Here is a 24365-nt window from a genome sequence, read left to right as displayed (position 1 = left end):
AATGGATGACTGATTGAACATCCGACACATCCTTCACCACCCATTCCAAGAAACTACTGAACCGTTCATAATATGCGCAGGAAATGGAGCACCCCATGGGAAGACACCTATCCACGAAATACTCACCTTTCCAAAAACATCCCAATAACCTAAAACTAGACGGGTGCACCGGGAGCAACCTAAAAGCGGACTCAATGTCTGTCTTCGCTAAAAGTGCGCCCTGACCCAAACGCCTAACCCAGCTCAAAGCCTCGTCAAACGACGTGTAAACAACTGACACGTCATCGCTGGACAAACCATCATTAACCGACGAGCCACGAGGAAAGGATAAATGGTGAATCAAACGGAAGGATCCCGGATCCTTCTTTGGGACCACCCCTAACGGTGATACCACTAGGTCCTCCAATGGACAGGATTGGAAAGGGCCCGCTAATCGACCTGCAACAACCTCTTTTTCTAACTTTTTATCAACAACTTCAGGGCGATCATTTGCGGACTTCAAATTCCGAAAGGGGGGTACTGAACGCAACGAACAACTGCTCGGGATCACAAAAACTTCCTCAAATCCTAAACTCAAAAACTCCGCCACCTCCCCTTTAGGATACCGTCTTAGAAACCCCGCCATCTCTGCCACCCTCACTGGCGTCGTCCCTTTTGTACCCAGAATCGGAGGACTTGTTCTTTTTCTGTTTGTAACACTTTGCCGCAGCATGCGAGCCTCCGCAGTAGGAGCACTCATGTTTAAAGCGGCAGGAGTGCCTGAAATGACAGGACCCTTCATTGTACTGCCAACAAACCCCTTTTCCTCTATTTGCTGGCTGGGCGCCTGAAGCCGACCCGCTGCCCGACCCGAGAAAGGACTGAGGGCCCCTGGTAGGAATCATCAGCTGCATCTACAGGGTAATGTCCTTGTGGTCCCACCGGACCTCCGGACGCACCGCTTTCGTTTGCCGAAATTGTTCATCGTAACGCAACCATGCGTTACCCCCGTACGACCGACAGGCTTCCCCAATGGAGTCCATATACCCGAACAAAGCAGAACAGTGTTCCGGTTGCCTTTCCCCAATCACACTTGTCGAGAACGCCTGAAACCAATTCTGGAAAGTGCGTGGTATTAACCTATACCTCCGCTCCTCCTCTCTTTTCTTTTCGTCTGGCTTCCCCTTATCTAAATTAAACTTCTCAAGGGGCAGCAACGAGAATATCTCGATATACTCCCCTCTCCAAATACGCTCCTTCACCTCCTGTTTCAAATGAGAACCCAGGAGGCCATTAAAACAAACGTACAATTCTGCATGCGCCGCATCCGCCAACCGCACCTGACCCGCCCCATGGGAACTTGCCAATTCGCTCGCAACAACCTGCGTCTGTACCGCGACCTCGGCCTGAACCCCGACCGCTCCTAACCCCACAGGGGGTGCTACCTGAACCACCCCTTGTGCTAGTGGCACCAAACTAGTGGGAGCTGCCGCTGCTGGGGGAACGGTGGGAACCCCAGACCCCTCACCCGGAATCACCGACCCTGGGACCGGAGGGGCCCACGCCCCCACCGGTGACCCCTGTGACCCTGCGAGGAGAGACCCCACGGGACCCCCCGATACTATTGGCCCACCCAGCACCCCTTGGGCCTGCCCACCTTGTGGTTGCTCACCTGGTCTGGGAACCCCACCCACACCCCCTGGACCACCCCCACACATACCCCACAGCAAAGAGGCTAACGCTTTAACAGCCGCTAAACCGGCCTCACCTGGCTGCTCTGGACGCAAGTCCCCGCCAGCCGTCACTCCGGATCCTTCCGTTGCGTCCACGACATCCTCCTCCTCCGATTCTTCCACCGGCGTAGAGCTACCTCTGGCCGCCTGGCCACTGGGGTGGTGGTGACGCTGCTGGGCCTGCTGTCTCCTCGTTTCCTGGCCTCTCTTGCCTTGTGCTGCCTTGGAGGATTTTCCTGTCCTGCCCCCGCTGCTGGAGGTCTTGCCCCCTCCACTACCCGGACGGGCCGCCGCCGCTTTGGAGGTAGCGGCGCCCGCAGTGTGGGTGTCCTTCTGCTGGGGCCTCTTAGTCTGGCGCGCCGCGCGGGGACTAATGGCCGCATGTCCTGGAGGCGAAGCTGCCCGTCTGCTGGCGGAGGAACCGGATGTCCCTTCTCCTGGAGAGCCTTGCCGGCGTGTGGGATTCCTCCCGCCCGACCCGCGCCACCCAGCGGAAGATCGCTTAGCTGGGGGTGGCGGAGGGTCCCGGGGGGGGGGGGGGGGGCTCCCTGCACGGCGTTGCGCTCTGCTCTGGGGTTCTGGGCTAAGCCGCTCCGGCGGCCGGGACAATCTCCTCTCCTCACCTTGCTCGGCGGGGGCACTGGGCGCAGCAGCCGCTGGCGGCTCACTGGACACCACAGTCCCCGTAGAAGTGCCCACATCCATTGCTGCCAACTGAAGCTGGACCCAGGAAGGGCCCCTTGACGCAGCCTCTGCACGGATTTTTGCAACAAGCTGCTCCAGGGTCTCCATTGCTAGCTTCTTCTTCCTTCACCCTAACGGACTGCCCCGCCCCCTTCCCTTGCCGCCTTACCCAGCAGACCCCTGCTTCCCTCTCCGCCCAGCCTAGAACACACCCACCTCCTTAACCCTCTAATCCCCAGGGGAAGAACGGCTACCCCATCATGCTGGGCCCTGCGCATACGCTGGCTCCAGCTCCAGGCCCTTACTAGATTAGCTGCATGCGTGTCTCAGGTGCATGATTTAGACCCTACTGACCAGAAAGATCAGCAGGACTGCCAGGCGACTGGTATTGTTTAAAATAAAATAAAATAGACCAGCTTTCATAGGTCTCACACCACTAGTTCCTTGTTAAGCTCCTTTCACACTATGAGCAACCAGTGGCATCACTAGAGATTATGGGGCCCCATAGCAAAACTTTAGTGGGGCCATCAAATGTAGGCAGTCTTGAGCAATGTTACCTGCCTCCAGTGTTGCTAGGATACCCCCGACCACAAATTAGAGTAAATCTGGCCACGGTAGTATAGAAATCCGGATATGTCATGATCTGGATTTTAAACAGAATTCCGAATTTTAGCTGTGATTGCATGCTGAATCCATGATCACGGATTTGACTGTAGTGTTAATAGCAAAGCATGCATGCATGCATGCATGCATACATACATGCTCCAATCACCGAAATTGCATGGATTATAAAGGTGAGAAGTGGCTACAACGTGTATTTAAAAAAAAAAAAAAAAAAAAAAATCAAACTTTTTTCGTTGTTGAGGAAATCTATTTTTAAAGTTTTCAAATGAAAAAAGTAAAGTACCGGTATTTGTGATTAAAAAACCGCCGACTTTAGCGGTTAATGGCCAAGCCCCCTTACATGCTAGAAACGCCAAATTTGCCAGATATGTTAAGTAGAACATTTTAAATGCGGTAAATGACAGTTAATGTATTTACGGCATTTTAAATGTATACTTTGTTTTTCCCTTTGAAACTTTAAAATCAATTTTTCGCAAAAACTATAAGGTCTTTTTTAAAGACACTTTTTTTCTTCAAAAACACCTTATAGTTTTTAAGAAAATCAATTTTAAAGTTTTCAAAGGAAAAAAGTATACATTTTAAAATGCGGTAAATACATTAACTGTCTTTACTGCATTTAAATGTTTTTTTTTCCTTTTGAAACTTTAAAATCGATTTTTCTTAAAGAGACTGTAACAACAAAAACCTCCCCTGGGGGGTACTCACCACGGGTGGGGGAAGCATCCTTATGAGGCTTCCCACGCCGTCCTCTGTCCCACGGGGGTCTCGCTGCAGCCCTCCGAACAGCCGGCGACAGACCCGACTGTAGCTTCAATATTTACCTTTGCTGGCTCCAGCGGGGGCGCTGTGGCGACTTTTGGCACGGAAATAGATGGAAATACCCGATCTCCGTCGGGTCCGCTCTACTGCGCAGGCGCCGGAAACTTGCGCCTGCGCAGTAGAGCAGACCCGACGGCGATCGGGTATTTCCGCCTACTTCGGAGCCGACAGCCGTCAGAGCGCCTGCGCAGGAGCCAGGAAGGTAAATATTACGTCACCGCTGCACGGAGGGCTGCAGCGAGACCCCTGACGGATGGAGGACGGCGTGGGAAGCCTCATTAGGATCCGGAGGCTTCCCCCACCCGAGGAGAGTACCCCCCAGGGGACGTTTTGTTGTTACAGTTCCTCTTTAAACTATAAGGTCTTTTTGAAAATATCCTGCAAATTTTGTGTTTATAGCATGTAAGGGGGCTTTGCTATTAACCGCTAAAGTCGGCGGGTTTTCAGGTAATTATCACGCCCGTGATCATGAGCCGGATTTGGATCATGAGCTGGATTTGGACCACGATCACGAGTGCATTCAGAACTGAATCCGTGATCAAGAGGTGATCACAAATTCGGAATCTGACCTTGTGATCAGGAAAAACAGCTTGTGATCATGGGTTACCCGTGATCACAAGGCCGTGGAGAGCATCACTGCCTGCCTCTACTCTATGGATATGAGTTACCTGGGCTAATTACATTCTCATGCAATCTGCACTGCTTATAGTCCATGCGTACTGAGCAAAGGTGAGGGAGGAGGAACACATTAAAGTTAATAGAAAATCCATCGAGTACCACCTGGGCTCCCTTTGCTCCAGTGCCCCTTAGCAGTTGCTATGGCTAATGCTACGCCAATGTAAACCACTAAAACAATATATCTAAATCAATATATAACAATGAGAGGTACAGCCTTACCTCTCGAATAGTGACACACCGGTGTAACTGGAAAAGTTTTGAGCACACAAAATTGGATGATGTGTTTTATGGGTGCTTTTCTGCTTCCTCAGGTCAGCATAAACTGTGCCTTTAAAAAGTGACATTACATTCGTAAGCACCTCTAAGGATCTTAGAGGCACTCACCCACGTACAGACAATTTTATGTGCTCAAAAAAAAAAAAATCTAGTTACGGTACTCTGATGTGTCACTATTGGAAAAGTAAGGACTCGCCTCTCTTATCCTTACATATTGATTTTAATATATCTCACTCAGAAACTTACACTGGGTGCTTTCACCTGAATGTTTTAGTTACCCTAGATCTCCACAGGAGGTAACATCTTATAGGTTTTAGTACAAAACCATCAAGTCCCCCAGTAGAGCCACCACCCAGAAGCTACCTACCCTGGCAAACCGAGCATGGACGGTGGTTTTCCCGCATGCTGATCCCGTGGTTGCATCGCTTCGCAACCCATCCTTGTGAGTATAAATCTTCCATCACTTATCCTCCACCCCCATACTCGATGATACTGCACGATTGGGCTTCTGGTTTCTCTGTTTCACTTCAGGTGATCCTGGTCTTGAGTTCAGTATTCACCAACTACCACACTGAGCAGTATGTTGTGATCTGATTATTCTTCAGTCCCACCACAATGTTTCTCAAAAGTAGGGATGATCAGAATTAGCAGATTACGTTCCGCCGGAATTGCGGCATTCCGCCAGCGCTAAATTCCATCGCCATTACATTTCCATGGAATTTTGCGAATTTCCACGGAATTCCGCTTTCCGGTGGAAAAATTAATCGCAAATAAAACCTTGTTTATGCTAAATGGTAGCCCATGGGATCTAGTGGCTGTACCCCCGGTCTTTTTTTATTTTTTTTTATTTTTATTTTTTTTTTGCAGCAGGAGGTGTTGCTTAAGCCATGGGACCTAGCAGTGGTCCCATGGCGGTCGTTTTGGCGCCGCAGGAGGTGTCTCCTAAGCCATGGAACCTAGCGATGGTCCCATGGCAGTCATTTTGGCGCCACAGGAGGTGTCGCTTAAGGCATGGGACCAAGCGGTGGTCCCATGGTGGTGGTTTTGGCGCCGCAGGAGGTGTAGCTTAATGGGACCTTGCGGTGGTCCCATGGCGGTCATTTTGGCGCTGCAGGAGGCGTCGCGTAAGCTTTGGGACCTATACAAAATGGTTGGAATAGGTGAGCTAGCTAGGAAGCTGGTTGCTAACATAGGATTGATTGGATTTTTTTTAACACTGTAATTGGTGCTGAAATAATTCCGCTTTTCATGCAGAAATCCGTTTGGGTGGTTTTTGTAAGCCTCTGATTGGTGCACAAATTCCTATTTTCATGAAGAAATCCTGTTTTCACTTTAAACTTCTTCTAGAGGCTTCCTTGTGATTGGCTTACAAAATTCCGCATTTTGCCGGAATTGCGCATCATTCCGCGGAATTTCCGCTATAGCGCTAAGGCAATTCTTTTCCGATGGAACGGAATCACCAAATTCCGGCCGGCATCGCGGAAAAAAGAATTCAGCGGAATGCGGTTATCATCCCTACTCAAAAGTGCGATGCAACTATACAGTGAGGCATACAGTGCCATGTGCAATATTTGGAGTAGTGGTTTCCCGTGGTTACTGTTGGCACCAGCGATCCATTGACCACACTTAAGGCTCATACACACATCAGACTATAGTCTTTGGAAAATGAAAGATCACGGACCAATTTTACCCCCTTCCGTGTAGTATGAAAGCCATACTCTACACAGTCTATTCTATGGAGCTGAACTCCCCATCAGACAGAAATCTTTGCAAGATGCTGCACACAAAGATGCTGTACAGACACAAAAGATCTGTATCTGCAAAAGATCTGTTCCTGCAAAAGATCTGTTCCTGCAAAATGCATTCATAGTCTATGATATCTGCAGATCATCATACACACCTTGTTTAACTGACATTCATCTGCAGATCAGATCCACCAGGATGGATTTTCAGATCTGCAGATGATTGTCTGATCTACAGATTAATGTCATATACCTACATATACATATACATATATATTATATTTAATATGGCAGATAAAATGGGCTTTAAATCAGGCATGAATGCAGACTAATACATTGCCAACCTTGAGGCCAGTTAATAAAGTACTAAACAGCATTGGCAGTCCCGCAGATTTGAGAGTTTTTATAAACAGCAGCCAAAATGTTGAAAAGCAAGAAATGCAAGCATCTGCGTCCGTTTCATTAAAGATGGCTCAACAAAATGTTGCATATTTTGGCGGATCTCATCATAAAAACAGCAATGAAACTCGCTGTAGTGATTTATCTGCTACACGGAAAAGGATCAAGTCTCTGTAGGCAGATTTTATGAAGTGCGCACAAATGCTTAGTACAATGGACTCCTATAATAAGAAACAGCCAGGCTCTGAGAAATGAAAGCAACTGTACAAATAACGTTCCAAAGATCTAGCCCTGGCTATAGAGTCATACGCTTAATATACAAGACCCTCTGGCTTCATAGTTTCCAGCTGCCCTGGGGTCTGCAGAACATAAAGGGCTAAACCCTGTATTTTACAGATCAGCAGGGGAGAAGCAAAGGAAAATGCTTGTGCTGCTCTGCAAAGAAAAATAGACATTTAATACATGCAGTATATACAGTATGTACAAAACACCTCAATGGTACATGTTTCCAGCAAAGTGTTTTAGTGCTGATGTTTGAGCAGTGAAAATTATCACTATTGTCAGTGGCATGGGTAGAAATTAGGTACTCTTAAATACTCTTTTAGAGACCCTGAAGTCTCTCTAAAAAAACTTTTTTTTAATTTAATAAATATGTTTAATACTTTATCCCTAACTAAACCGCCACATCCACGCCGCAGCACACTATCTAAATCCCACCAAACTACCCCCTACCTCACCCCCGCAAAATCCACGACTTTCTTGGTCATGGATTTTGCTGCCCTAAGCGCTTCCGTGTGAGGCAGGGCTATGGGCTGCAGCCCTGCCTTGCATGCGTCTGTCAACAGCGGCTCTCCGCCTCTCCCCCGCCCCTCTCAGCGAAGGAAGACTGAGAGGGGCGGGGGAGAGGCGGAGATCCGCCACTGACAGACGCGTGTGAGGCAGGGCTGCAGCTCATAGCCCTGCCTCACACAGAAGCGCTCCCTGTAGTGTGCCCCAGGGAGTTTGGGGGGATTTAGATAGCGTACTGCGGCGGGGATTCGGCGGTTTAGTTAGGGATAAAGTATTAAACATATTTATGAAATCAGAGTCTCTTTAAGCAATGCCACCTGCCCCTACCCTATGAGTTTAAGTTAAATAGGCAAATTACATTCCCATACAATGTGCACTTTGTATAGTCCTTGGGCTAAGAGACAGACACAGTCAGAGGGTGGAGAAACAAAGTAAAGTTAATAGTGAACACATCAAGTGCAACCTGGGTCCGCTCTGCTCCAGGGAGCCTCATAGCAGTTGCTACGGCTATTGCCACACACACGTACACACACGTACACACGTACACACACACATATACACACACACATATATACACACACATATATACACACACACACACACACACACTACACATATACACACACTACACATATACACACACACACACACACTACACATACACACTACATATACACACACACACACTACACACACACACACACACACACACACACACACACACACACACACACACACACACACACACACACACACACACACACACACACACACACACACACACACACACACACACACACACACACACACACACACACACACACTACACATACACACACACACTACACATACACACACACACACTACACATACACATACACATACACACACTACACACTACACATACACACACACACTACACATACACACACACTACACACTACACATACACACACACACTACACATACACACACACACACACACACACACACACTATACACACACACACACACACACACACACACACACACACACACACTATACACACACACACACACACACACACTACACATACACACACACTACACATACACACACACCACACACACACCACACATAGACACACACATACATACACATACACATACACATCCCCATACCCATAACCATACACATCCCCATACCCATACCCATACACATACACATACCCATACCCATACACATCCCCATACCCATACACATACCCATACCCATACCCATACCCATACCCATACACATACACATACCCATACCCATACACATACACATACAAACAAACACACATACACACACACACACACACACACACACACAAACAACACACACACACACACACACACACACACACACACACACACACACACACACACACACACACACACACACACACACACATACACACATACACACATACACACATACACACATACACACATACACACATACACACATACACACATACACACATACACACATACACACATACACACATACACACATACACACATACACACATACACACACATATACACATATACATACACATATACACACACATATACACATACAAACAAACATACACATATACACATATACACATACAAACACCCACATACACATACAAACACACACATACACACACAAACACACACATACACACACATACACACACAAACACACATATATACACATATATACACATATATACACATACATACACATACATACACATACATACACATACATACACATACATACACATACATACACATACATACACATATATACACATATATACACATACATACACATATATACACACACATACACACATATATATACACACACACATACACGCACATATATACACACACACACACATACACGCACATATATATATACACACACTTTAAATTATGACTGACCGATTTTACCACCTCCATTTAGTATGAGGGTTAAAAGATGTTGAATACTATGAGCAGATTGTGAAGGTAACACCTCATACTACATGAGGATGGTAACATTGGTTAATAATAAATGTCTAATCCTAATTGAAAGGATTGTGGCCGGTGCTAATAGGTTAGTATGCGTTCTCTTAGTATCCAGTGAGATTAGAGTTCGGTGGGCTTTTAGAATCGGGGTTTCACAGTCTACTAGGGGCAGAGCTGGTATTTATAAGGGCAAAGGGTACCAGGTCCCCTAGAGATCTCCCCCCCCTCCCGTACCTCCCATCCAGTTTTCTTCTCCCCAATTCTCTCATGCAGAGTAGTACATGGAACAAGGTGTTTATATTTGTCATGGAAGCAGTTGCAGTTACACTTTAGAATTGTCCCAGATGTCCACCCATGTGTCCATCTTCATCTTGCGCTGCTTGATGTCAAATATACACTTTAGAATTGTCCCAGAGGTTGTCCACCCATGTGTCCATCTTCATCTTGCGCTGCTTGATGTCAAATAGCATAGGCAGTAGGCAGTGGCGTAGCTAAAGAGCTATGGGCCCCGATGCAAGTTTTACATGGGGCCCCCCCAAGCACTCTGTACATAACAATAGATACGGCGCCCCAAAATCTGCCAATGGCAATTACAGTGTCAGAGGTGCAAGAATGGAATGGGGAACAGTTTGTTAATGACTACCACTATTGAAAGTATCTATAGAAGTGATTATTATGAGCACAGGACCAATAGAGAGCTAATACTGCAGTTGAGGGAGGGCCCTTCAGGGCCCCTCTAGCCAAAGGGCCCCGATGCGGTTGCAACCTCTGCAACCCCTATTGCTACGCCCCTGGCAGTAGGTCTACGGCTGTACTAGGAGGGGTCTAGTGGGGGACAGCTTTACAGTCGGTGGGACTTTTGGGAGTCATCGCTATTGTAGGGGACTATTTAGGGCACATAGCTATATGGCTATTTTGGGGGGATTGCCAGAAGCACATGGATACACTGGGGGACTATTTGAAGTACATGCCTGCTTTATGTGTTAAGGATTGTGTTGCCTGTTATTTGGGGAATCTTGGTGTGGAGGTGACTTTTGTGTGTGGTATGCTACCTAATTTTGGGACATGCCTGCCTAGTGTCTAACTGTTAATCAGGGTTGGGGTGCTTGTCTGCCCAATTATGCTATTTGGGGAACATGTTGCTATGGAGTGGGGCAAAGGGACAATGATTGCACATAATTGGGAGGCTTCTCTTTTTTCAGTAGCAGTCAAGGGCTATTTGTTTCGGGGGTCACTAAATATCTTAGTATGCTGGATTTTTAGATGTCAGGCATCCATTGTACACACACTACATGCATGAACATTCCTTACCTTTATCAGCTGTCTTGACTAAGTCCAAGTTTAATTTAGTTTGTGTACGGAGCTTAAGGTCTGGTGTCCAAAATCTCAAGAATGGTGGAAACACGTTAGAGATTTTATACTGTAAGCCATCATGGGGTAAATTAAACCATGCAAATTATACATTTCCATATATGTAACAACGTACTGGACCATGGATTTAAACAGTGGGCTAACTGGGTTTCTCCTTGGAGAAACTTTTTTTCTTTTTAGAATCTATCCATATAATCTAATTTTTTTTTGGGGGGTGGTAGATTTCAAATCAATCCTGTTTCAGTAGTTGAATTTGGCTGGAGGCCCACTTTAAAAACAAACCACTGTTGTTTTCTAAAGCTTCACACCATCTGCTGGGTCAACTGTGGTTCCTCAGGGACAACCGCCTCCACCTTCCCCCCACCCCAAAAGAACTGGATGGCCTTATGTCCTTTTTTAACCTAAGCGTATAATTTATTTTTAGCATATTAATCTGGTAGTGAACAATTAGGTCCTTTTTTTTTTTTTTTTTGGGGTAGTTTTTGGCTGGTATCCCACTTTAATTAGTGGTGTAGCTAACGAGCTTTGGGCCCCAATGCAAGTTTTTACTGGGGCCCCCCAAAGCACTCTATACATAACAATTGATACGGCGCACCAAAACCTGCCAATGGCAACTACAGTATGAGGTGCAAGAAGGGGATGGGAAACAGATTGTTAATGATTGCCACTATTCAAAGTATCTATAGAAGTTTTTATTATGAGCACAGGACCAATAGAGAGATAATACTGCTGTTGAGGGAGGGTCCTTCGGGGCCCCTCTGGCCCAAGGGCCCCGATGCAGTCGCATCCTCTGCACCCCCTATTGCTACGCCCCTGACTTTAATACTACATGCAACACCTTCTTTAAAATCGGCTAATGAAGTTTGGTTTATCTTTAACACATCATATTTAGTTTCATACCGGAGTCTGAGGGATTTCAAATGTTCGTATGGTCTCCACTGAAATAGGAGCTGCTTCTCTTCCCCACTTTGTGTTACATTCTCCTACCTTAAGCCAGGGGACTAGTAATTAAACAAAACCATATGCAGTGATTTGGCATAGTATAGCTGCCAGCACATCAGCAGGCACGTTGCCTTGTACGTGTTTTGCCACTTTGTTTGTTCTATGTGAGAACTTTATGAAGTGCATTAAGATTTTAGCACCAGGTTTGCCGTGTAAAGCAACATTTTGGCCCAAGACTGTTTCTAGAGCAGTTTGATTGCACTTAATAATCACCATTACCTTTAGTCTGACCAATAATTATTTCTGTTATATTGAGCTAGTATGTCAGTTCTATCCCCAGAGATGACCAAATCACGTGAGCTATGTTGTAATACTATACTGTACATCTCTTGTAAGTAAAGCCTGGGCTTTTTGTATGGTTTAAAAGGCAATTCTATTACAGCTTAAAAACCACCAAAAAAAAGAAACCTTTTGCCCAATAGCTGAAATGTGTTCTCCAAGCATTAACCTATCAAAAACTCGCACAGAATCTTTAAGTAAAGCCTGGTTCTCGGCTGCACCCGTCTTAATGTATGAGGGGCCGCTAGTGAATTTTAATTGCTCAAGATCACTACATTTCACTCCTGATTTTTCAACTGCCTTATTTCATATTGTATTGCAAATAATGCAAATGTCTGCACGCAGTTAGCTCTCATCTCAAGTGATCCTTTTCACCCAGGGTAGTCTATGCCTCACAAACTAAAAAAAAAAATCTGAGATGGAAAAGAACAAATCTTAGATGAAAAGTGTTTTGGCTTTCATTAGAGCCCCCATCAAGTTTTTATTACATTTCACCATTTCTTGCCCCTGAGACAGTTGGGTTCAAAATAAAACTAGAGCAATTCACTGATGTCGAAGAAACAGGAAGTGATGTAAACATCTGCCCATTTTGGAACAGTGAAAACTAAAGATTCCAACACCCTTCTAAAATAAACCAGACTGCAATTAATTTATTTCTTGGAGTTGGGCACTATTTTAGGCATGCATGCAAAAAAGGCATCTGGAATTCTGGGCTATGGGTAATGCTGATAGTAGCATATCGGTTAAGTTACCAGTATTCTTCTATCCCCTTCCCTATACTATCTTTAACACTAACCCTCCGCTGTGTACACTAACCCCTCCCACCTGTGCCTAACGCTAAGCTATAGCTGATGTAGGGTTTGGTTCCATAATAGCCGAACCACAGGCACTGTTATTTTCTCCCGTGCTGAACTCCGTGCAGTGGTTTGGTTACTTAACTTCTCTGCTGAAGCACAGGGTTTGGCTACATTGTAGCTGAACCCCTGGTGCCACTTCCAGACATACTTTTGATACTACCATAGCTGCAGTTTACACTTTAGTCTGTGGCTGCACCCACATTTTCAGCCAGCCACGGTGTTTTGGTCTTTAGCCACAGAGGCAGGATAACTGAAAATAGGTTTATTTATTGGATTTACCAACTCTATACATGAGCAGCCTCTTCACTCTGCATTTCTAGTGATGGGATCACCGGAACAAATGAACCACAACAGTCTAGATAATCTCATTAGGTATACAAGCAGAACAGTTCCCTCTACAGGCCATTAAATGTACACCACACAAGGGCACCCAAATCCTCCTAATTAGAGCAGCTGAGCGGGTGTGTGCCCGGGGGTGGCGGGGGGGTGTTAAACTTTCCTAGCAGCCTCCTTCTTCAACCCGTTCCATGGTGCGCTCCAAGCCGTGGCCGTATGACTACAAACATTTCCGGGTTGAAGGAGGAAGTGTAGTAGTCACGTGATGCGGCTTGGAATGCAGCGTGGGATGGGTTAAGGAAGGCTACTGGGAAAGTTTAAACCACCCCCCATGAATGAAATTCATTCGGATTTCATCTGAATTTGATCCGGAGCTTATCACTGACCCAAACTGCCTGCTTTGCTCAGTTATAGTGTCTGCCTGTTTCAGATCTGCAAGAAGAGGCTGTTTTTGATTCCTGCATGCCCAATATTCCATTCTCCATTTAACACTAATCCCACATTGTACAATTTTAACATTTATCAAGTCTTGAATTCATTCGAATGAGTAGTAACATATTTTGCTTCACAGACCGGTGCTACCGTCTGATTCATTTTTAATCACTTCCTACAAAAAAAAGGCCAGCATTTTTATTTTTAGGGATTACAAATCGTACAGAAGAGGGAATGATTTTTCTCGCTCTTTGTCCTTTATTAAAACCGCTCTGCTTGGAGCTTGTGTGAGCCGCTCCGAGGATGAGCCGTACATCAGATCTTTGCCCTGTCATGCTATCAAAGGTTCAGCCCCCCCCCCCCCCCCTTCTCCTCTGCTTTCTGGGCCCAAAACTGATGCAAAATACATCAGAAAAGAACAAGAGACAGACAGACAGCCAGCAAGAGAACCCAGTGGGAGCCAGGAAGCATTTTAATCTATATGAAGCACATAACCTTCATTCTTAATAGCAGTGTGCAATTTCATCATCATTACTTATTAAAAGTTTTTTTTTTTTTTTTTTCTTTCTCCCCTCTCAAGCATCACAGCAGGAATAGATCGCTCCATTTTTTTTCCTCTGTATTTGTATCTGGTTAAATGTTGGCTGTATTAAGATCTTCTGCAATGATTACAGCACAGAATCCGGAAGCTGGGAAAGTATGTCATTGCCAGCCACCTTGAGTGATGCACAATGTAAAGACAGTGCAACCTTTCACTCCGCTATTATTACAGTGGAGAATATTTATGGTAAGAGATTTTGTCACTTCCCAGTAGGGGCACTTTTCACTCGCAGTCCTGTGTTGATTTTCGCTGTGGTTAAACTTGTCACACAGCGCTTTTTACAAGCAGACGGGTCTAATTAAATGAGGGTTTGGTAGCTCGCCTTCACAGAGAGGAAAATGAAAAGACAATTTAAGATAGAGTAGCGCATTAGCGGCCTTCAGCGAGGGGAAGAGCAATGTTCAAAGTGCAAGAACATAACTCATAACAATCTATGGCTGCCAGCCGCTTGAAAATTTACAGGCAGCCCATGGAAATGGGGCCTTTTTAGCATCATCTGTAATATTTGTGTGTGTTAAAAAAAATTTGTTGAGGTCACATTCACAGTGGGATGTTGCAAGCAGTGCATTACCACAACGCAACATTTTTTTTTGAACGCAACTTTAATGTCGCACTGTGAACTGCAGGGGTGAGCAGAAACTGCGCCCAAATGTAATTACGCATCGTAATTCATAATTACGCATCGTAATTGTAAAGCAAAGCTTGTAAATAACCCTTATGAATTTACACGTAAATATCTTCCGCTATGTGTAATTACGGCTGTTAAGTGTAGTTCACTTGTATATTGCGAAGTCGCTTACGATTGTCCTACACGCGTATATTTTTACGCGTAAGGAAGAAAATCAGGCCTTTTGAACTAATGTACCAGATATTCGCTTATTGTGGAATATAATGCATAATTACATTTGACAACCGTAGGTGAAAGCCGATACACCTACATAATTCCGCTACGCGTAATTGCGGAAAATTGCGCGTGATTAAACGTAATTGTAGTTTGCTCATTACGAGCAATCCTAGTGAACAGCCCATAGGATTAGCATTGCAGTGCGGTAAGCTGCGTTATAAGACTTTATAACGCAGCTCCACAACATGGCGCTGTGAATGCGACCTAAAGGAAACCTGTAAGGAGAAAAAGTGCCAAATTTTGATACTTACCTCGGGGAAGGGAAGCTTCTGGATCCTCCGGAGGCTCTCTACTCCTCTACCAACCTGTTCCAGTGCTGGTCCCACACAAGCAGGGGCCAAACTAAACATCATAGGGTCCCCCAGCAAGACTTTTTTATGGGGCCCCTCAATGTCCACACCTTTCCCTTGACTGCCGCCGGTGACCCTCACAGGCTGGATGCTCATTTCTCAAGGGTCATAAAGCAAGCCTAGCAAGTGTAGCCACCAATACACCTAACTGAAGAATGAACCCCCTATATTTGAGGGAGTGAAGTAATAATTAGTGCCCCCTTACAGCTCTGGGCCCCACAGCGGACAAGGGCTTGTGGATGGCTCACGCATGTGCAGTAGCACGGACCTGCTCAGGCTTTGGCAGAAAAAGCTGAGCATGATCAGGGGCCACCTACCGGCACAGTTGCATGGACCCGATGAGGATCAACCTTCTCCGCCAAAGCCCAAGCAGGTCTGTGCTACTGTGCAGGTGCAGTGTGGCCACGCTATGGGTGTCTCAGCACTGGAACAATCTGGTGGAGAAGGATGGGGGAAGCCTCTGGTGAACCCAGAGTCACCCCCCCCCCCCCCCCAAGGTAAGTAAATTTGTGCATCGCAAACATCACAGGTTAGCTTTAACCAGTGTGTAAGGCCCCTTTCATGCTACTCACGGTCCGCCAATTCTGCATCCTTCCCATTTCAGAGGAAGTGATAGTCCTATTGGGCAATCACATGGAATACAGTAGAGTGAAGCAGGTCCGTCTGTGACGATGCATGAACTGTGCGCTGTGCCTATTTCACCCAGAAGCGAAGGCATGCTTCATTGGAAAGTATGCCTCACTGTATAGTCGTACCAGAGCGATGTGTGGTGCGGCCGTTTGGGACCGTTGTGGTGCAGCTACAGAAGAATTGCACCACAACTGGCATTTGAGGTGTAGAAGGAGCCTAACAAAAAGTGATACCTCATGCAACTACCATAGTGGCCTGTGCTCAGAAACAGCCCTGCTCTCAGCACCCTCTATTGTACATACTTTGCACTGAAGGAATGTAGGGAGAGTGCAGGTGCTGGATATGTTATTGGGCAATGCAACAGATGGCATTGTTAATGAAACTGAGATATCAACTGCTGCCTCCACTTCCTGTATACTGTAAATTGCACTCTGTTGCTGAGATATTGTTTGTTTTACAAACTTGATGTATGTATATGCGGCAAGAACCAAACTAATATTTACATTGTAGAGAATTCAGCGGAGGAAGCCTGTGGTTTCTTATGTGCTATTCATATGGTAGGGATATGGTACCACTTTACCATGGTGTAAACCTGGTCTAAATCTTTCATGGGCTACTGGATGGCAAACTGTGCGCTTAGCGAGGAGAACGCCAGCGCATACCACTAAGGCTGCATCTGAAATGACCACCAGCTCAGTGTGTAGCACCTATATAGACTTTCTACACACTTCGCAATCAATTCAGATGCAAATCCTATGCAAATCTGCCGCTATCATGCAAACAGGAAACTCAGGAGGAGGGGCTGGGAGCAGCTAACCTAACAGTTACATAGTTACAAAGTTAAGGAAAGGTGGGGGGGAAAGGCTGTGCATCCCTAAACACATGCTGCAATTGAATGGTTAATCGCACAGGCATACACCGCCTCTGCCAGACTGAAAAAATGCATGCCCTGCATCCAAGACAAGTGCTAACATTTATTAAACTAGGAGGTACTTTAGCTTTCAATATGGTTTGCATGCAAAGTATATTATACTAGACACTTGTGCCACGGTGAGGCAGACCTCCGGGCAAGTGACCTAACCTAAATTTAAAACCTCGGGAGCAGCTAAGCAGAAAAAAAATGTGTAACTTACATTTGCCTGTGGGGGGCAGTTGCGGCGCTCCCGGGCAGTGGATGCTTTGTGGGGGCGTTTGCGCTGCCCTTCATTTCCTGGGGGTACAAGGAGGCCTACACGAGGCGCCCCTGTTGAGATGCAAGTATTTGCGTGGGCCAACTCCTGCAGGAGTTAGGTTAGGTCACTTGCCCGGAGGTCTGCCTCACCGTGGCGCAAGTGTCTAGTATAATATACTTTGCATGCAAACCATATTGAAAGCTAAAGTACCTCCTAGTTTAATAAATGTTAGCACTTGTCTTGGATGCTGGGCATGCATTTTTCAGTCTGGCAGAGGCGGTGTATGCCTGTGCGATTAACCATTCAATTACAGCATGTGTTTAGGGATGGCGCAGCCTTTCCCCCCCCCCACCTTTCCTAAAATGTTTACTTAGACACCCAGCTGGTAGGTGTAAGCAACTTCCAGTTGCAAAATGGTACAGCTGAATGTGAGTGTGTGCAACCCCACTTATGTCAGCATTTGACATGCATTGGAGTTACCCAGCAGAAAAAAAAAATCACGCCATGTTATAACCATGTTTATATGTGACATTATTTGGGGGAGCACCTCTCCAAGGCCTATGCTGAGTGTTAGAGAGCCCCTGGTTGGTGTACAAAGCAGCTGATAGTTGTGAATTCACTGCCTTAAGCCTCTCGTGCTATTCTTGATGACCTTTTTCGTGGGGCAGATTTAGTTGGCTAGAGCAATCCAATCGCAATCCTTATTAATCTAAAAGTTGAAGCCGACTGGCTACTTTGAGCAACTGCTTTACTTTAGCTTCAGTTTTCTTTGCACCCATATTAATAAACCAGCCCCCTGTGTGTCGCTATTAGTGGCCTCCTCACAAGTGAAGCACGCAGATGCAGGATATGTGATTATTTGCTAAGATGAGGATTTCCTTTGTTTATTCAGGTTCTTACGATGGTGTTCTGGTGTTTGTCGTCTTTTTTCAAACATGGTTGGTCAGATTAGATGTATTAAAACGAACATGAAGTCATGTAAAGCCATTGGGTGTTTCATAATTTTCAGCAACATTTTATATTATTTTACTACTGCAGGGACGGGACTAAATCCTCCAGTAGCCAAGGCTGAGACCCCAAAGTGCGCCCCTCCATCCCTCCCACTCCAGCCGTCACACACTGATTACTATAAGACTAAGAGGCCCCTCCCTCCATCCCTCCCACCCCAGCCGTCACACACTGATTACTATTAGACTAAGAGGCCCCTCCCTCCATCCCTCCCACCCCAGCCGTCACACACTGATTACTATTAGACTAAGAGGCCCCTCCCTCCATCCCTCCCACCCCAGCCGTCACATACTGATTACTATTAGACTAAGAGGCACCCCAGGGCCCCCAACACCTCTAGTTATTTGGCCTGCAGTCACTGCCATGTATCCCCCTTTTTTTTTTTTTTTAATATTCCTCTCTGCTTCAAACTCAATAGGGGAATGATAGCTGAGTGAGTTGTGCGCCCCTCCTACACTGCGCCCTGAGGCTGGAGCCTCTCTCGCCTCTGCTCAGCCCTGTACTACTGTATTACTAATGTAATCTCCTGGTGTTTTATTACTGGGCTTTTAATTTCATAATTTAAAATTGTTGCCTGTTAATTTGAGCAGGGTACTGCCATTATGTTGAATAGAAGTACAGTGAAAAAAAGTAAACAGTTAAAATGTGACTGAACCAACAGGTTTTGGACTAGCCCATCTCCTCATGGGGCATTCTGAGGGTTTTCTTTGTTTTCAAAAGCATTTCCTGAACAGCAGTTTAACTGCCAAAATGGTAAGATGCCAGCCTCCCTATTGCCCACTTTTTGGTGGTTAGACTTGGCAACAGCCATTCAGGAAATGCTTTTTAAAACTAAAAACCCTGAAAATCCCCCATGGGGAGATTGGCTAGCCCAAAACCTGTCACTGTCAGATTTTAACTGCTTCATTTTGTTTGCTTTAGTGGTCCTTGAGCAACACTGACCATTGTAGAAGTAAGCCTAACACTATGCCTATGCAACACCCCTGCTGCATGCTGCACCAATAGCCAGTGTTCATTGCAGCACCAAATGTAATTCATTGGTCATTACTTTAATTGCATAGCTGCAAAGTTTACATTGCTGAAGGAGGGTCCCAGTTTGTGCTGAGGTAGCAGTTAAGAAGCAAAGCCCCCATACATGCTATCGTCGCCAAAATTGCTACATATGTTAGAGAATAGTGGAAATAAGTGAAACATTTTTTTTCCAAAAAGACCTTGTAGCTTTTGATATAGGTAACTCGATTTTATATATGCAAAGAAATTTTTTTTTTTATATACAAATAAAAAATTACAGTTCCCCGTCCCCTTCTTCTTGCACCTCTGGCACTGTGGTTTTCTTTGGCAGGTTTTGGTTAGAGATGGCCTAAACAGTTCGCCGGGGGACAGTTCCCAGCGAATTTCTGCTGTTCACATTCTCGCCGAACTGCGAATAAATGGCATGTTCGACCCGACCCCTATACATCATCATGAAGCCAAACGTTGACCCCTTACCTCAGTCAGCAGACACATGGCAGGCAATCAGTTAGCACCCACTCCTGGACCCCCCACTATTAAAAAGCCGTTGCGGTGGCCGTATTAGATTCATTCTCTGCTGGTTGCTGACTGTTAGTGAGAGCAGGGTCAGACTTGCTGCAGATAGGTAGGGAAAGCATTAGCTGGGCCTGTGTTCTTGTTCCTCACTTGCTGTGAAAGCAGCCCAAACAGCACTTTTGAGGGCTAGCACATCTGTCTTGCGTGGGTTTTTTGTTTGTTTGTTTTTTATATGTGTTTCACTCCCCAGCCCACTGACACCCAGAGCTGTGCATAATGTGATTTCTGCCCTTTAGGGATTAAAACTCAACTTTACAATCTGTCTCTGTGCTCATTCTCAATCGCCTCTCTTGCGATTGCGTTTCTTCCCTTCGTACAATTCCTGTCTGGCGTGTGTGGTAGGGCAGAGGAGCTGTTCCTCTGCACTCCACAGCTCCACCTGCCGACAGGAATTTCCCACTGCGGATATCCTCCACAAGCGTATAATTTGAGGAAACCCAGCACCTTCTGCTGGGTTTCCTCAAATTATACGCTCTTGGAGGATATCCGCAGTGTCAGCGCACGCCTTGTGCGCTGATCACGGAGAGAATTCCACAATCGTTACAGGGCCCTTGGGGATTTTGTTTTTTCAAACTTGCCTCCAAGACTTCTGCCACATGTGGCTACAGCCCGCCTCCAGCTCAGCAGCTGCGACTTGATTGGTTCACTCTCAAGGGGGGGCGGGGCAGGCCGGAGCATCACCTCCATCACCTGTGCCCTGAAGACGACAGGTGCGTATTTAACCCTCCACCCCCCTTTGATTTAATCAGACAGAACCTATCATTATAGGCTCTGTTAATGTTAACCTCAAGTACTCTCAAGTCATCTCTGTATAGCTATATAACACACACAAAAAATCAGTTTAAAGATATGCATGTCATATGTGTTGTGTATTTTAGGAAAGCAAACTTTTGTTTTTAACATCTTAGTAATGGGGGCTTTTAGGACCATTGTAGTCCCTTACACACTCCAATGAGTTCTGGGTCACCATGAGCTTGCTGGTTAGTCTGTACCTCTCGGTGTTACAAGCCCTACTCTATAGAGCCAAATTAATCCATGCCGTGCACTGATGAGGATCAAACAATCCGAAACAGTCTGTATGCATGTTGGATTATTATGGCTCTGTACAAATTAACAAGCTGACACATCATTGCATTCCAGCGGTTCTGGAGGTGTGTTTAGCTTCTAAGGGTACAATGGTTAATTTGCATATATTCAGCAGTGTTGCTCTGGGAGACATCTCAACCTCACTCCAACCTGAATTATCGCAAATTCTGTTTTAGGAAAGCAAACTTTTGTTTTTCATATATGTGTAATACTGTTTTTAAAAAGTTTTAAATAACTTTTATGTAGTTGGAAATAGAATGGAAATAATTCTGCATTGTATTCTATAGCAGTCAGTGCGATCCTGAGCTGTGAAGCCCTGCAGGATTCTGTGTGCCATATATCCACCAATGATACAGGAGTGGGTGGGAAAGGCTTGGAGTGGGAGAAAGGAGGGGGTGTGAATGAGGAATAGAGTGAGCTGCTGACAGGCAAAGACCAATTTGCCACTTTTTTTTCCCCCTTTACGACTTTCCTCCCCTCTTAACTGTACTTCTGATAAACGTTCACTCACAAACTTGCTGACTCCCTAACAGCTGATTGCAGAGAGATGACAGCAGGATCCAATAGATCTGACATCAGTCTATTGAAGCAGTGGAGAGACAGCAATCATGACAACTTCTGACAACTTTTTTTCTCTTTCTGAGAAACTGACAAAGGTTTCACGTGGATGCCTGGCTGTCTGAGGATGTCCTAACATGGATCAGTCCCAGCTGCTGCTCTGCTGCTGCTTTGTGCTTTCAGCCCTGCTAGGAAACTCAATGGCCAGCAGCATCTGTCCGGACCTCATCACTGACAGCTGCCTGTGCACTGTGGAGCGCACTAAGGGACTCGGCAGGCAGAAAGTCCTGCATGTGAAAGTGCTGTGCAGTGGAGGGGATCTAGTGGAAACTTTACAGCCCGCAATACTGCCCAACCAAACAGTCAGCCTGTGAGTACTACACTGAGTTGTATGTGATCTGTTGCAAGTCTTGATTAAAAGAACACAGTGTCACTACCAGGGGCCTGATTCTACTAAGGCATATCCAGAGATCTCCTAGCATCTCCAGTGGTAAAGCTGGAGAGTTCAGTGCCTATAAATGATAACACTGGGTGCAGGGTGTCCAGCGTTACCATTAATAGGTGTGTGGTTGCATCCATCTGAAAATGGCGCCTGTGAATAATGGCGCACAGTGTTGCCGCGAATCCGTTTGCCGCTTATCGCTATTTAACGTTAAAGCCTTATTGTTATTTAGCGTTAAAGCCTTATTGTTATTTAGCGTTAACACACAGAACCCTCTCTGTACCTATCCCTAACCCCTAAACCCCCAGGTGGTGCCTAACCCTAACCACCCCCCTGGTGGTGCCTAACCCTAACCACCCCCCTGGTGGTGCCTAACCCTAACCACCCCCCTGGTGGTGCCTAACCCTAAGACCCACCCCCAGTGGTGCCTAACCCTAACCACCCCCCTGGTGGTGCCTAACCCTAACCACCCCCCTGGTGGTGCCTAACCCTAAGACCCCCCCAGTGGTGCCTAACCCTAACCTTGACAGTGTTACATTAAATCCATTCATCGTTTTGCAGTTAAATAACTTCTGCCGTTTGGCTTATGTAGGGTGCTATTGATAAATAACGTTAATGTGTGCCACTATTGATAAATAACGTTAGTGTGTGCCACTATTGATAAATAACATAAGTGTGTGCCAATATTGATAAATAACGTTACTGTGTGCCGTTTTTCTTCTTTTTTTCCCTGTGCGCCATTATTATGCAGTACTAACGATAAATAGCGATAAGCATATCTTTTTAATGCGGCGCCATTTCTATGCATAGGCGCTGTGCGCCATTATTCACTGATCCCGTGTGGTTTGTCACCACATGATAGGCAGCAGGCATCTGCTATAAGCAGTCATCAGCGGCTACCTCCCACTGGTTAGATTGAGTGCCTAACGTTGAAATCTATTACAGAAAGCAAGTATTAATTGGGTGTCATTAAAGAGGAACTGTAGTGAAAGTAACCATACATTTTTTTTTTCTATAATATTTATAAATCAGTTTTGCCCATTTTAAAAATTTTCTTCTGATTGATTTACATTCTGAAATTTGTCAGGTGGTGACAAATTTAGTCCTGCCAGGTGATGTTTTTACTGAGAGTTATATGCACAGTGGAAGATAATACTTGCTTGGCAGTTGAACACAGCCACTAGTACCCACATTGCAATAAGGTTCACAGACGGCAAACTGTTAGAGCCATGGTCATGACATCACACTGTGGTAGGGGTTTCACCACAATATCAGCCATACAGATGTCATGGGAAAGGGGGTATTGGCTACTGATTGGGATGAAGTGCAATCCTTTCTAAGGTTAGGCTTAGATTGGAAAGGGTAGGTTTTCAGGATAGAGTGGGGGTAAAATGCTTGGTTGGTAAAGTTAGAATTTGAAGGCTAAATATCAGTAATTGGTTAATGTTGAGGGAGAGGGGGGTGGGGTCTGGGGTGAAGGCTATTACTAAGGTATAAACGTTACAGCATCAAGATAACGTTAATAAGACAGGGATAAGGGTTAGACTATTGACCAAAATCGCCAATGAAAATGACTTGACGAATCCAAAACAGCAGGATAGAGATAATGGCAGTACTGATAGCCTTATTAGGTTCCAGTGCAGAATTTCAACCAATCACTCCAATGAGGAAATCCATAAGTGATCCATCAAACTTAATTTGGATTCAGGAAAATTTGCCTGCTGCGTTTGTGAACAGCAGTTTTCAGATCTTGCCACAGACTCTCGATTGGATTTAGATCTGGACTTTGACTGGGCCATTCTAACACATAGATATGTTTTGTTTTAAACCATTCCATTGTTGCCCTGGCTTTATGTTTAGGGTCATTGTCCTGCTGGAAGTAGAGTTGGGCCGAACCTCCGATTTTAGGTTCGCGAACCTGGTTCGCGAACTTCCGCGGAAGGTTCGGTTCGCGTTAAAGTTCGCGAACCGCAATAGACTTCAATGGGGATGCGAA

At 45.6% G+C, this 24365-nt stretch overlaps 1 protein-coding gene across 7 annotated transcripts in view; it reads left to right on the top strand.

Moving 5' to 3' along the window:
* Nucleotides 1-24365, top strand: part of ADGRA1 (adhesion G protein-coupled receptor A1) — a 1508265-nt gene that overhangs the window by 109333 nt on the left and 1374567 nt on the right. For 6 of the 7 annotated variants that reach the window (XR_011024437.1, XR_011024435.1, XR_011024436.1 and 3 more), the window contains exon 1: nucleotides 21920-22297. The exons of the other annotated variant lie outside the window; for it this stretch is intronic. Coding sequence is in view for 2 of the 6 variants with exons in the window: in XM_068257544.1 (XP_068113645.1) it covers nucleotides 22065-22297 (233 nt within the window). In the remaining 4 variants the exon portion in view is untranslated. Of the gene's footprint in view, nucleotides 1-21919; nucleotides 22298-24365 lie in introns of those variants that run through there. 7 annotated transcript variants of the gene reach the window in all.

Source organism: Hyperolius riggenbachi, chromosome 10 (genome assembly GCF_040937935.1).
Source record: "Hyperolius riggenbachi isolate aHypRig1 chromosome 10, aHypRig1.pri, whole genome shotgun sequence".
In the NCBI taxonomy this organism is placed as follows: Eukaryota; Metazoa; Chordata; class Amphibia; order Anura; family Hyperoliidae; genus Hyperolius; species Hyperolius riggenbachi.
The sequence above is the reverse complement of the archived record's forward strand: the minus strand, read 5'-3'. Positions and strand labels throughout refer to the sequence as shown.